The sequence below is a fragment of the Macadamia integrifolia genome, unplaced genomic scaffold (assembly GCF_013358625.1).
Source record: "Macadamia integrifolia cultivar HAES 741 unplaced genomic scaffold, SCU_Mint_v3 scaffold_30A, whole genome shotgun sequence".
NCBI lineage: Eukaryota > Viridiplantae > Streptophyta > Magnoliopsida > Proteales > Proteaceae > Macadamia > Macadamia integrifolia.
The window spans coordinates 123,196-137,087 of record NW_024870663.1 but is presented as its reverse complement, the minus strand read 5'-3'; the positions used below and the strand labels follow the sequence as shown (position 1 = coordinate 137,087).

The 13,892-nt window shown below is 36.5% G+C and overlaps 2 protein-coding genes across 5 annotated transcripts in view; one reads left to right on the top strand and one right to left on the bottom strand.

The window, feature by feature from the left end:
• Positions 1-413: 413 nt before the first annotated feature.
• The window catches only part of LOC122071613, a 51,307-nt gene continuing 37,828 nt past the window's right edge, over positions 414-13,892 (bottom strand). The window contains exons 11-12 of one of the 3 annotated variants that reach the window (XR_006138222.1): positions 1,695-1,815; positions 414-677 (exon numbers count right to left, since the gene is read on the bottom strand). The gene's annotated coding sequence lies outside the window, so the exon portion shown is untranslated. Of the gene's footprint in view, positions 678-721; positions 1,148-1,694; positions 1,816-13,892 lie in introns of those variants that run through there. The other 2 variants (XR_006138223.1, XR_006138224.1) reach the window with 2 other exon arrangements.
• Positions 7,117-10,878, top strand: LOC122071612 (CBL-interacting serine/threonine-protein kinase 21-like). Of its 2 annotated transcripts, XM_042635998.1 has the most exons (14): positions 7,117-7,547; positions 7,672-7,734; positions 7,973-8,044; positions 8,137-8,244; positions 8,363-8,434; positions 8,529-8,582; positions 8,743-8,868; positions 8,945-9,034; positions 9,118-9,234; positions 9,318-9,425; positions 9,520-9,639; positions 9,709-9,774; positions 9,852-9,926; positions 10,012-10,878. In XM_042635998.1, the coding sequence occupies exons 1-14, from the start codon at positions 7,386-7,388 to the stop codon at positions 10,174-10,176; spliced, it is 1,398 nt and encodes a 465-aa protein (XP_042491932.1). In that variant the 5' UTR covers positions 7,117-7,385; the 3' UTR covers positions 10,177-10,878. The 2 variants fall into 2 exon arrangements, with proteins under 2 accessions (XP_042491932.1, XP_042491933.1); XM_042635999.1 differs by lacking the exon at positions 8,529-8,582.

The following is a 13,892-nucleotide window of genomic DNA, read 5'->3' as shown; positions in this document are numbered from 1 at the left end:
GTGAGAAGATTTGAAAGAGAGATAGAGTTTGAGAGAGAGAGAGAGAGAGAGAGAGAGAGAGAGGTGTCTAGTTCAAAATAAATAATATAATAAATGTTATCCTCAATTCATCCATCAATAATGCATTTTTTCTCTTTTTTTTTTCTTTTTTTTTTTTTTTTTGGTAAAAGAAAAATTACTTTCTTAGATCACAAATAAGTCAAATATGTGAATGTATATACATTGATATCAAAAATGTTATCGTGACTTTGGAGTGCATTCTACTTTAGTATATGTTGTTTGTTTGACACAATGTTCTTGGAACTGAAGTTTATTTTCAATGTTAGACAAGTTCAAAGGAAAATGGTATCTTGAAAGGTCTATAGGGCATTATGAATGGCACAATAATGCTTCGAGATGAAAACCAAATGGTATCAGGAAAATGATTTGATTCGTGATTCTCCAATATTACAAATTAAAACCAAAACCATTCATTCTTTAATTTTTTTTATTTAGTATAAAGTATATAGAATAATATATAAAACTGAAATCACAAGAAAAATTACTACAATAATTCAAAACACAAAGGGGTCATTAGGCTCTTTTGTAGGAAAACCTTGAGCAACATCTCCGTACCTTCTTCTCCTTAAATTGCCATTGAAATAAGGGATAGCTAATTAAAGCATTCAAAGGAGCTGCTGCAATGAACACAAATCTCAAAATAAGTAGTCAGATGAGATGGCAAAATATGGTTGAATCGGCTAAATAAATATTCATAAAAAATCATTTGAAACAAATAAAGTAACCTTCAATGCCTTTATAGTTGATAAGGTCATGAGGCCCTCAATGCTGAAAAAAATAAAGATTCATAGGAAAAAAAAAAAAAGTAATAGTCTATCCTACGAATTGAGAAATTCCATAGTATCTTCAACTTAAATATTGATAATGACAAGGAATTTGAGAGAAATATTTCATATTTTTGGCATATTTCATAGTGTCGACAAAGTTGCAGAGAAGTCCGACTTCCGATCATCGTTTCAAGAGTGGGTTCGGTCGCTGCCACTTAGTGCTAGAGTTCTGCCAACATTGTTGCTCTCACATATTCAAGATTGGATTTGGTCGGAGACAAGTCGAGGGAGTGGGGGAGTGAAGTGAACTAAGAAGAGAACTGTGAGAGAGAGAGAAGGGGAATTAGAAAATCTCTATTTATTCGCAACAATGACAAAGGGATTTGAAAGAAATTATTCATGTTTTTTACCAATTTCAGATGTAGATACTCACAAAAGAGTAAATCCTTGGAAACACTTTGGTAAACCACATGATATCACTTACATTGCATCAGATGTAAAGAAAAAGCTCTATTGTAATTGAAACTCTCGGCTTCTCGGACTCTCAATCAACGATAAGGACTTCCAACAATTCCAATATTTTTAAAAAATTTTATTCTATATATACAGGTAAACTGAGAAAATTGGAACCATAGAAACGAAAAGAAGTCAAAGAACAAAAAAACTATGAAAAAAAATATATATATCAATGCATAGATTTCGATTCAAACATGGTATATTACATTAAAAGCAACTTTAAGACCATCCATAAATGCATTCAAAATATTGATAGGGGTAAATAAAATCGATCTTTCTGCCAATGTATCATATCCATTAACATAAAGATAAAGAAACTCAAAAAAGATTTATGAGGAGCAGAATCCATACCAAGGCTGTACTACTGGAATGTCCCATAACAGGGTAGGGAGCCTTGGAAGTCTGATCCAGTAGTCGTGACTATCTAATTGCCATGGAATTGGGTCAATTTTTTTCTTCACCCATTATATCACTGAAGAAATAAAAAAAAATAATCAGAAATTAAAAACAATCTAACATTCAGGTTTGATATTATTTGATAAAAATAAATTTAACACCACCGGTCCACTCCAAATAGTCCTTCACAAACCTGCACCACCACCCCCCTAAAAAAAAAATTAATAATCTAATTTACAACTTCCATGAACTGGTATTACTGAGAATTTTATAATTCCAATGTGTAAATCTCTGCCTTGCATTTTTTATTCCTATAAATTCAAAAGTGCAATCATAGGTTCAATGTTTTTTCACGTACCACTGTGGGAAATGATTGTTTTGCAATCTATGTGGAAGAGAATAAGAAGTTAAAAGAGATATTCAAGAAAAGTAATCAACGGGTTTGCCTTACTACAGATATGTGGATTTGAATCCAAAACCTTGGTTATATGTGCCTAACAGCCCATTACGTTAACCAACACTGGAAATTGCAAAAGAAAATTATTAGCTTTTGTGTTGTCCCATCACCACACACTGCTGAAGTTATAAGTAATGTTCTTGAGTTATGTCTGCTAGATTAGGGTATAGAGAGATTATCTACTATTATTATAGATAATGCATCTAATAATAATGTGACAATTCGGAATTTAAAGAAAAGATTTGCCAAGAAAAATGATATGTTGCTAAATCCTAATTACTTTCATGTGAGATGTTGTGCACAAATTCTGAATTTGATTGTTAAGAAAGGTCTCGAAAGTTATAAGGATTTCATATTTAATGTGCGCTCTATAGTGAAATATGTAAGGAGTTCACCTGCAAGAATGCAACAATTTAAGTTGTGCTATGAGCAAGAGAAAATTCAATTTAAAAAAAAAAAAAAAAAAAAAAAAAAAAAAAAAAAAAAAAAAAAAAACTCTAGATGTTCCTACTCGTTGGAACTCTACATATCTCATGTTACAATCTGCTTTAGAGTTTCGAAAAGCTTTTGAATGCTTAGAAGATAGAGACTTGAGCTTTACAGTAGATTGTAAGGATATGGTTCCAAGTGAACAAGATTGGAAGAAAGCAAAAATGCTACGCAAGTTTTTGGAGGTTTTCTACAATGCCACCACAAGATTGTGTGGGTGTCTTTATGTCACATCATGTTGTTATTTTCAGGAAGTTTATGCAATTGAATTATTGTTGATAGATTGGTTAAAAAATGAAGATCCCATGAGTCGTGATATGGCATGTGCTATGATGGAAAAATTTAAAAAGTATTGGGGTAGAACAGACAATGCTAACATCTTTTTGGTTATTGCTTCTGCTCTTGATCATCGTTTGAAGTTAACATACGTGGAGGCATGCTGTTTAGAAATATATCCTCAATCTGAAGTTCAAATGAAGATGGGAACTATTAAGGATGTCATGGACCAGTTATTAAAGTACTACCAATCATATGAGTCATCTCCTAGTGCAATAGTAGATGAAACAACTCCTAAACCTATTGATGCTCCACCAACAAATGTCACTAAAAGTATTCACAACAAGATTCTTCAAAAGTTAAAGAATAAAGTGGGTACTCAATTTATGAAGAACCCTCCGACTCTCCGAGGATTGATTTTGAATCCTTCTTGATTTTCAGCTTTTTTGCACAACTTGTGTCTTCACATATTGATCATCAGTGTCTGTCTCCCTCCCATCACTGAATATGGCTCCAAAAAAGCATCTGTTTGCTTCTTCATCGACTGGAGAAGAAGTTGCAGAAGTAAAACAGCAGAGAGAAGAAAAAAAAGAGAAAACTACTGCCAAAGACAAGAAAGAAGAATTGGATTCTGAGGAAAAAGAAGGGGAAATTGAGGAAGGAGATTTTGAGGAAAAAGAAGGGGATTCTGAGGAAGAGGAGGATGATGAAGAAGCAAAATAGTCAACAACAACAAAGGTAGTGAAGAAGAAGGTCAGTGCCAAAGACAAGAAAGAAGAAACAGATTCAGGAGAAGACAAGGAAGAGGAGGAAGAGAAGGAGAAAGAGGATGATACCCCCGCCAAAGACAAGAAAGAAGAAGGGGATTCTAAAGGAGATTTTGAGGAAGAAGAAGGGGATTTTAAGGAAGAAGAAGAAGAAGAGGAGGACGATGAAGAAGCAGAACAATACTCAACCACAAAAAAAGGTAGTGACGAAGAAATTAAGTGTCAATGACAAGAAAGAAGAAATAGATTCAGAAGAAGACGAGGAAGAGGATGATACCCTACCAAAGACAAGAAAGAAGAAGCAGATTCGGATGATGCACATGAGAAAGTTTCGCACAAAAAACCCATCCATCCCAAGCCAGCAGATACAACCCCCAATTCTAAGAAGCATGCAAGAGCGTCAACGACAACCAAACGTGCACGTGAGATGGATGAAGAAAATGATGCCAAGAAGAGGAAGAGGGATTTACCTGTTAAAGTGGAGAAGTCTCTCTTTCAGAGAGTATGGGGTGATGATAATTAGGTGATTTTGCTAGAGGTACGTCCAAGTTTTGCTCAGAAAATGGTATTCAAAAGTGATTTGCCTTTTGTCTCAAGCTATACATAGCCTCTTTTTGCTCCAATTACTAAAAAAATTCTCTTTTGTATTTTCACATATAAAAATGATAAGTGTTCAAACCTTTGTGAGTTTTCATTGAGTGTTGAGCACTGATTTGCCTATCAATGTGGCCCCCAAGAAGTGCAAAGACTCTTGGTTGGGTTCGTCAAGACTCTTGGTTTGCTTCTTCAGAATCCTCCTCTTCCTCAGAATCCCCTTCTTCTTCCTCAGTATCTCCTTCTCCAATTTCCCCTTCTTTTTCCTCAGAATCCAATTCTTCTTTCTTGTCTTTGGTAGTAGTTTTCTCTTTTTTTTCTTCTCTCCGTTGTTTTACTTCTGCAACTTCTTCTCCAGTCGATGAAGAAGCAAACAGATGCTTTTTCGGAGCCATATTCAGTGATGGGAGGGAGACAGACACTGATGATCAATATGTGAAGAACACAAGTTGTGTCAAAGAGCCAAAAATCAAGAAGGATTCAAGATCAATCCTCGAAGAGTCGGAGGGTTTTATAAAATCTCAATTTTTTCCTGTCTAGCTGTTGGTACTCCACATCTTTATGGAGAATTCAATTTCACCAGGTCCATGCCAAAAACAGAGGGGTAGTAACTACACCATTCATGTAGGCCCAAGAAAAAAGGATCCCACATAATCTTTCAGGTTTTATTTGCTCTTCCTGCTCCTATAATTCAAGTAGTTCAAGAGTTGCTACCAATAATCGGTTCCTACCAGGAAAAAAAAAACTGGCAACAATCGTTCAGATGAGGAGGAATGGTAGGCTTCCCAAGCGACTAAATCAGTGGGGTCCGCCGTGGAGTTCACATTCATACATTAGAGGGCTCTGCTGATTCAGTGGTTAGGTTGCTGAATCAGTGGGGGCCATCTAGGATTTCTCTCACATGGGATTACAAATATTTGAGCTGTCAAATTAGATTTCCACTTCTACCAAAAAAAAAAAATTTTAGATTTCCACTAACCGTTATCATCTCCCATATTTATTTTAAAGTTCAAACTCCATCATATATTGATTGGTGGAGTCACAGAATTCCAACTGATCATGTTTTTTTCTTTTTTTGGTAAAGATCATGTCATTAGAATCATATCAATTTAATGTGTTATAAAATGTCATCCGATATCGTTCTTTACGCCCACACATATGGAAAAATGGAACCAATAATAAACACTTTTTCACAGCCTGAATCTACTTTTCCATTACTCTTTTAACAGTAGTTTGGACTTTTAAGGATCCATCCGTCCATCCATCCATACAGGGCCTTAAATGTTCAACCCTCCTAATTCCCAAGCAATATGTAACCTCCATCCTAACCTACGGCGGACCACCACCTCAATATTTCGGATCACGCGGGACCTATTCTCTGTGTCTGTTTTCCTTTCTAAGTTCCAACTAATAGGCCTCTGGTTGACGGTTGGTTGATCCGACAAAACGCGGCTTCCAAGACCCAAAATTCTTGGGAACGAGACAAACAATGAAAGCAAAGTGATTCAATGTAAACCCAATTCAGGCCAGTGACTGTAGAAAGCTTCAAGGGTAAGTAATCATGTGACGGCAGTAATAACCCCCACCACACCTGTACTTGGTAAACCAAGAATCCTCCGTTGGGTGGAAAGCAAGAATCATAGCCAAAGAAAAAAAAGGCCAGAAAGGGGGGGGGGGGGTTTGGAAGTGATTATGGTTGGTTTCAGGTAGGCAGTGCGCACCATAAAATTTTAGCTAAACCTTTTATATGGACTCTAGAATCTTGTATTTCTTATCTTATATTAGGGCATTTCTCGTAAGCAATGCATCACATTAGCATGTGGATGTGATGATAAATAGATTAGCACCCGGATGTGATGACAAATAGGTAAGGGTTTTTACACCATGAAAGAGAGTGAATAAAGAAGTAAGTCTACAAGCGTAAGATCAGATTAACATTTTAGAACATAGAATCTTTAACGGCTAAGAGTCTAAAATTGATAGATGTGATAAGGGACAAAGGATTGACATAGCTTGTTTCCAAGAGACTAGATGAAAAGATAAGAAGTTAAGGACTTAGATAACTTTAAGCTTTGGTATACAGGAGATAAAAGTAACAAAAGTGGAGTGGCCATATTAATAGGTTAAGCTTTAAAGAATGATAGGATGGATCTTGTGATGGTGTATATGGAGAATATGGTTTAAGACAGGAATGAGGAGGTTCAAGCAATCAATAAGGCTGAGAAAAGCTAACTCTAAGATATGGCAAAGGACTAAGAGTGTAGAGGATCTAAAATGGTATAAATTTTTCAGAAATTAAGCTAATAAGAATGTGAGGAAAGCAATGGCGAAAATATATATATATATATATATATATAAATGAAGATCTCTACAACAACCTGAGCACAAAAAAAAAAAGGAAAAACCCATCCATAAGATAGCTAAAATAAGAGAGAGGTTAAATAGAGATTAATGTCAGACGTAACAAAATAAAGATGATAATATACTAATAACAGATTTGTTTATTTATTTATTTATTTTATCATTACTGGTAGGTAACAATAATTTTATAATCCACTTGTTTCCTATCGCGTACAATTCCCAAAATGATGTATTAGCTCTTGTGGGGGATGGCGGACCTTCCATTCAAATCACACGTTCCTTCTTTCTCAGCTAACTGTCATAATTCTTCTCATGCAAAATAATCAAGCTAGCCGACTCAATTCAACTCAACCTTTATCAGTTCAAACCTCAAAATTGGTGTATATAAATATATATATATATATATATATATGAGTCAAAAAATCAGAGCTTTTTGGCTATTCAAAATTTTCAAACACAAGAACCATATAATTGCCAGTTGGGTCCCAGCAATTTTATAAACTATCAACACAAGATAAAACGCAAGGAGCCTGGAAGCAGATCAAGATCTGTTTAGAAAAGGAGGAACTTAGAAACCAGTTCTGTTTCAGTTCTTTTGCAGCAGGATTAAGCAGAAAATAGTAGGAAGAACAGGCAAAGGAAGAATTAGAGGTGCTGGTGGGTGAGGGAGAAGAAAAAATTCCTGATCAAGGAAGTGTGTTGATGGGTGTTGCAGCTACTATTGGGAAATACCAGCTTGGTAGAACCATTGGTGAAGGCACCTTTGCCAAGGTTAAACTAGCTTTCGACACGGTTACACGGCAGCATGTTGCAGTCAAGATCATAGATAAGGAGATGGTCATCAAAAACAAGCTAATGGATCAGGTAAATTACCAAGTCACTGCTCCATCTTGTTTCATTTATTGGCTTTCTAGCTAACACCTAGGATCTGGCATCCTCTTTGGTACACATTCAGTTTTCTATGTTTTCAATCTACCTTGTGTTTCAGGTAAAGAGAGAGATAAGTACAATGAAGCTACTGCATCACCCCAACATTGTCCAAATTTACGAGGTTTGTTCAGAGGTTTTGGTTAAATAGACAAAGAGTATATGTGGTCATCACAGTGCTCACCCCCAACCCCCACAAAAAAACAATCATTGTAATGCAAATCACTACAGCAGTACAGACAAATTCCAAATATAAGGACAAGCAAGTGGGGACTACAGGTCACAGGGAGGAGCACAATTTCTTTGGGGAATTGCTTTCATGCTTCCGGGATTCATAATCTCTGTTGAATTTTCATTTACAGGTTACTGCCACCAAGACCAAAATCTACATAATAATGGAATATGTTCCGGGAGGCAACCTCTCGGACAAGTTGGTAGGTTTCTTCTCTTCCCATCTCTGAAAGCTAAGAATGTGTGTGTTCTAAATTGCATGTTATGAAACTGTTTGCCTTCACTTCTCTGCCAGTCATATATCAAAAAATTTGACGAACGGGAAGCTAGGAAATACTTCCAGCAGTTGATTGATGCAGTGGACTACTGTCATAGTAGGGGTGTTTATCACAGAGATCTGAAAGTCTGACTCTCAACTCCATTATAGAATCACCTCTTTATATTTCAGTGATTCTCTTCAAAGGCTGAAAACCAAGAAGATAAATGAACCTAACCTGGATATCATTGCATGATCAAAACAGCCTGAAAACCTGCTACTGGATGGAAAAGGAAATTTGAAAGTATCAGACTTTGGACTCAGTGCCTTGCGGAAGGTAAGAACAAATCTGTAATTTTCTTATGATCTTTCATCTAATCAGAGTCCTTAGACGTAACTTGAAAGAGGAACTGGCTAATTCACATGAACAGCCTGGGGACTTGCTATCCACCACTTGTGGCTCTCCATGCTATGTAGCTCCTGAGGTAAGCAGAGATGTCAGCCTTCTGAATATCATAAAACTTTCCTGCCTCTTATTTGAGGAAAAGTTGAATTTGTAGACATAAAAAGAATTTCAAGTCCTTGATACAATTAAAAAGAAAAGGACTTTTCAACCCCAAGACTGGTATTCTTTGTTATTGACAGGTAATTGTCAACAAGATGTACGATGGAGCAACTGCAGATATTTGGTCATGTGGAGTAATCTTGTTCGAACTACTTGCTTGTCATCTACCCTTTGATGACCGTAACCTAATGAACTTGTACAGGAAGGTAGGTTTCTAGAGAGATTAGATTTCTACATTTGTATGCAAATGTCCCCACTGCTGATATATTTATTGGTGAAAAGATATCCAGAGCGGAGTACACATGTCCAGAGTGGTTTACAGCAAGCCAAAGGAAACTTCTTTTCAGGATACTTAACCCAATGCCTGAATGGGTAAATCAATGAACCATTCCTCCTAGAAAAACAAGTTCAGTTGATATGAACTAAGCAAGTGACTTCCTCATTTCTCACTATAGCGGATGACAGTAGCAGAGATTCTAGAAGATAAGTGGTTCCGAACTAGCTATGAGCCTTCTAGAGGAATTGAATGCGAAATTAGCTTGGATGATGTTGCAGCATTTGATGGGATTGGGGTAAGATCACTGGAATCTCGCTTGAGTTTGATCCAACATGATTGACAGTCATTATCTGATTCAGACTCAAAATCAATGCACAGGGAAAAAACGACGAGACAGGGATGCCCAAATCCTCAAGTTTCATCAATGCTTTCCAGCTTATAGCAATGTCCAGTTACCTTGATTTGTCAGGTCTCTTTGAAGAACAGGTAACTGCCAAAATCTAACACAGCCCTATACACACACACACACACACACAAACTATTCTTCCAAACCTAATTTTGTGTGAACATTCTCTTCAAGGATGAGGACAAACAAAGAACAAGGCTTGGTTCCAAGCATTCAATTAATGAGACAATAGAGAAAATTGAAGTTGCTGCAAAAGATGTCAGCCTCTCAGTTAAAAGGATGAACATTTCAAAGGTAATTTACACACTTTTCACCATTTTCAATCAGGATTCTTTCATATTTAAGAAGTTCTTCAAATTTTAGGTGAAAATTCATCAGAAACAGAATTTGACAAGGTGTTCTAGATCATATTTCAACCTATCAGCTGAGGTAAATAGATCTCTATATTCTTCCTGCAACAGTAGTCTCCCCACTGTACGGTCTCATAAACAGTATTATTGAATTAGGTGATCGAGGTGACACCCACAAATTGTGTGATACAAATATCAAAATCTGCAGGGGAGCTCCGAGTGTACAATGAGGTAACAAACCCCTCCCACAGCTGATTGTTTGTGTGGATCCAATTCATAAAAACGTACTAACTGTTAATCGGACCAAAATCACCAGTTCTGCAAAAGCTTATCAAATACGCTGATGGAGAACCCCAGTGAAGGATCAGAATCCCATACTCCCAGAGCAGCCATTATTGATGATGGTAAACAGAAAGAATGCAGTTCAGAATGGGAAGAGAACAATATGGATAAAGAAACTTGTGGCTACAATACCTCCTGACAAACTGGCCTCTTGTCAGCCCAAAAATCTTACTGATTGTGATCCCAGATTGTTCATTGAAAACAAAGATGTATAGCACATGGAGGAACAACCCATTCTTCAAATAAGAGAACTGGAGCAACATGAGAGAGAGAGAGAGAGAGAGAGATTGACTATTAAGAAACATTATTCAAGATCTAGATTCTTTTTTTATTAAACAAAAAGGGAGCCGTTTGCATAGCTCTTTGCTTGTTCCTATAATTTGACATCTTGTATAAAAAAATTATAGGATAAAAGAAGTAAATACTTCACATATTCCAAAGGGGTAGATGTTTCAAGCCCACAAGAAGGCCATGATATCCTCTATCAATAGTCAAACCCATGATACCAACTATAGGGTGATCCCAATCAGCATTGGGAGACCCAGATTGGGATCAGCTGGGACCAATCCAGATCAATAGATCACTGATGCAGTTAAATCGTTGGATATAAGGATTTATTTCTTTGGGTTATTTTTTGTAATTTTCTTTTATCCTTTTATCATGTTGATCGTGTCACCAAAAGGTAAGAGTCCAATTAAATTTGAATTTGTTTTTTGTTTTTGACAATGATACAGTTGATTCAATTTCCTATTCTAGTTTGATCATTAGCAGTCAAATATACTTGTAAACACTCCCAAAGATTGGACAATGGAATGACATTGAAATTTTGTGGCTGTCGTGCGTATGCTTGTGTTACTCTTCTTTTTTTACTCTTCCTTCCCTTCTTATCATAATTGTCATGACACCAAGGCAAACCAAGGCGTTGGAGGCTGCCTATGCTCTCAGGCAGCAAGTCGCCCGCCTAAAGGTGACCAAGTGTTATTTTTTCCCCCTCTTTTCTAACATTATTTAGTATGCTACATTTACCTTGCATCATCAAAAATCAACATTAAACCAAGTCAAGTCATCAAAAATCAACATTAAGTCACATTAAATCATCAAAAATCAACATTTAGAGAAATGTTCTTGTTCTATAATAAGTTTGACTGGTCAAATTATTTTACTTTTACATGAGACATTTTGTATAAGTTAGAGCCAAAAAAAAAAGAGCTTTCCAACGAGGCTAAGATTACTTAAATAATTAAATCTGAGTTTTAATGACAAAATTATGCTCCGGTCAAACTTATTTTAAAGTGCGCGAATGCTGTTAGAATCACCTAAATGAAAATAATTTTATGGATATCAAAACAAAAGTCTATTTTACTTGATTTTTGGTTTTTCGCAATGTTTTACCATGATAAGATTTATGAAATTTTTAGAAATTTTCAGAATTGAGAAAAACACCAGCATTTAAAAGTTGGCAATCACCCGTACAACAAAAAAATTCAGTTCTTGTTCTTTGACTGGAGTGTTGACTTTTATCCTTTAGAATTTGATTTTTAAACTATTTTTATTAGATTCAAATAGAGGGAAGTATTTGCTTATTTATGAATAATATCTTAAGTAAGTATTTCATTTACTTAAATGATATTTGACATAAATAAGTGTTGCGCCTTGCAGTGAGGCACTAGTGCAATAAGGTGACAGTCTCTGCTGTCACCTAGGCGATGCCTTGACAACTTTTGATCAAATCCTCTGATCTCTCTCGAATAAATGGTGGTTTCTCTTTTTCTTTTTTTTTCACCGCTGTTAATCTTCTTCCTCCACCTTTCTTCTAGTTCTTCTCTCTTATCCAGTTATTTTCCCTTACCAACTGTGCTCTTTTTTAATGTGACATTGCAATCAGCAAGAGTCTTTCTCATCCTCTTGTTCCTTTTCTTCCTAAAAATCTGGGCATTGATCCCTCACCTAGGAGCGACTTAGCCCTGGAATCTGATCTCTTTCATATCACCCAGCTGTGACTTTCCAACCAGAGATCAAGTCAGAACGTATTCTAACATCTTTTTAAGTTTCAGAAAATCTTTGATTGATTTTGGATTACAAAATTGAGTAGTTGGTGTTCGATCTTCCGAGATTTGTGGGATAGCTACCTCTTCCTGAAATTTCAGGCCAAATAGAGGCCGCCTATTGAGAGAGTTCGTTCAAGTGAAAGCAAGTCTAGAAGAAGGCAGGTTTTCAAAATTTACAACTAAGGACCGACTTCCCTTAATCACACAACCCCCTGTTTTGAACTTCACTTATGTTTATTCCCACTCTTCTTTGACTTCTAGAGTAGTCCATTCTCTTAAATTTTTAATTCCAGATATATCCCAGCTACTATTTTTAAGGACTTGTTTTGCTTTGGAAATTATGGATTTGCCATTGAACCCTTAACTTGAGTTCTATTAATCCAATGGGCAATAATAGCAAAACCTATATCAGGGTTACTGAACCCTGGTTCGTATCAATTGGTATCAAAGCCGAATTTCATTAAATTTCTAACTATGAAAGGAACCCCTCAATCACCAACCTTGAGTGCACAAGTTGTATTTGGAACTTGCTAAGAATAGACAAAAGACTGAAGCGAAACTTTAGTACATAGCACTTTCCAAATGCAAGTCTCTGGAAAATTGCTCAGCCATAGCAGCTTTCACTTCCAAGGTGGAGTAAAGCCTAAATATCAATAAGAGAGACCAAGCAGAACCGTCTACACTAGTTCCCCAATTTGCAAATAATGACAATAAAATTATAAAACAATGCTCTGTCGCTCAGTCCCTCTCGATGGCAGAAGGCCATCCGAAGGTCTTCAATTATCAGGCGGTTCTGCATCCAAGCTTCCCTTGATACAGCAACTTGAGCTTGTTATTCCCCAAGAGGTCACATGGTAGTTTTCAGACAGTGATTACAACATCAAGGTTGAGGTTCTAGAGTTCAACAATGAAGAGGCCCATCGAGAGGATTTTCGCCTATAGGTACCTTCCAGATGACAAAAAGTGTGAGCTTATCTTCACCAAGTTCACTGTCTATGATTGTTCGTGGCGGGATGATGTGTTACAGTTAAGGCTTATTAGGTGACTTGGACCCGTCACAAATTGGGAGGCTATGAAATAGATATTGAATAAAAAAAAAAAAAAAATGTTTCTCCTAATTTTGAGAAGATGCTCTTCCACAAAATGGTCAACTTCCACCAAGGTAGTAAAAATGTTGACACCTTCACCATTGAGGTTCACAAGATGTCCTCACAATAGACTTAGGAGACGGACCAACAACAGTTATTGAGGTACATTAGTGAGCTAAACACCATTATATGTTGGAGCTTACTAACAGGGAGTTTTGATATGTCGATGTGACAACTGCATATGCCAAAACCACAGAACAAAAGTACAGTCACTTGAAAGAGATGACCAATAGCTCTTCAGCTTACAGGTCTGCATCTAGAACTGAAGAAAAGTACTGTCACTTAAAAGATAATATCAATAACTCTTCCGCTCACAGGTCTACACCTAGAACTGAACAAAGGAAAGTTGGGCCCAGCAAAAATGAGGAAAAGAGGTCAGAAATCTCTAAAGGCAACAAGTGGTTAAAAACCCTTGTATGTCGCAGCTGTGGCGAGAAAAGTTACTTAGGCAGTAAGTGTCCCAACAACAATCACTTGCAAGAAATGATCAACAGCTCTTCAGCTTACAGGTCTTCACCTAGAACTGAAGAAAAGTACAGTCACTTATCAATAGTTCTTCAGCTTACAAATCTAGACCTAGAATGGAACAAAAGAATGTTGGCCCACTAGGAACATGAATTATTGGTCTACTGGTTTGGCACTCCAGGGAATAACCGAAT

What these genes read in the sequence shown, in the direction of transcription:
- LOC122071612 (XM_042635998.1), top strand. Translation starts at nt 7,386, where the DNA reads ATGGGTGTTGCAGCTACTATTGGGAAATACCAGCTTGGTAGAACCATT. An exon ending in AAAACAAGCTAATGGATCAG is followed by an intron (nt 7,548 to 7,671) that starts GTAAATTACCAA and finishes CTTGTGTTTCAG; the next exon opens with GTAAAGAGAGAGATAAGTAC. An exon ending in TTAACCCAATGCCTGAATGG is followed by an intron (nt 9,035 to 9,117) that starts GTAAATCAATGA and finishes TTCTCACTATAG; the next exon opens with CGGATGACAGTAGCAGAGAT.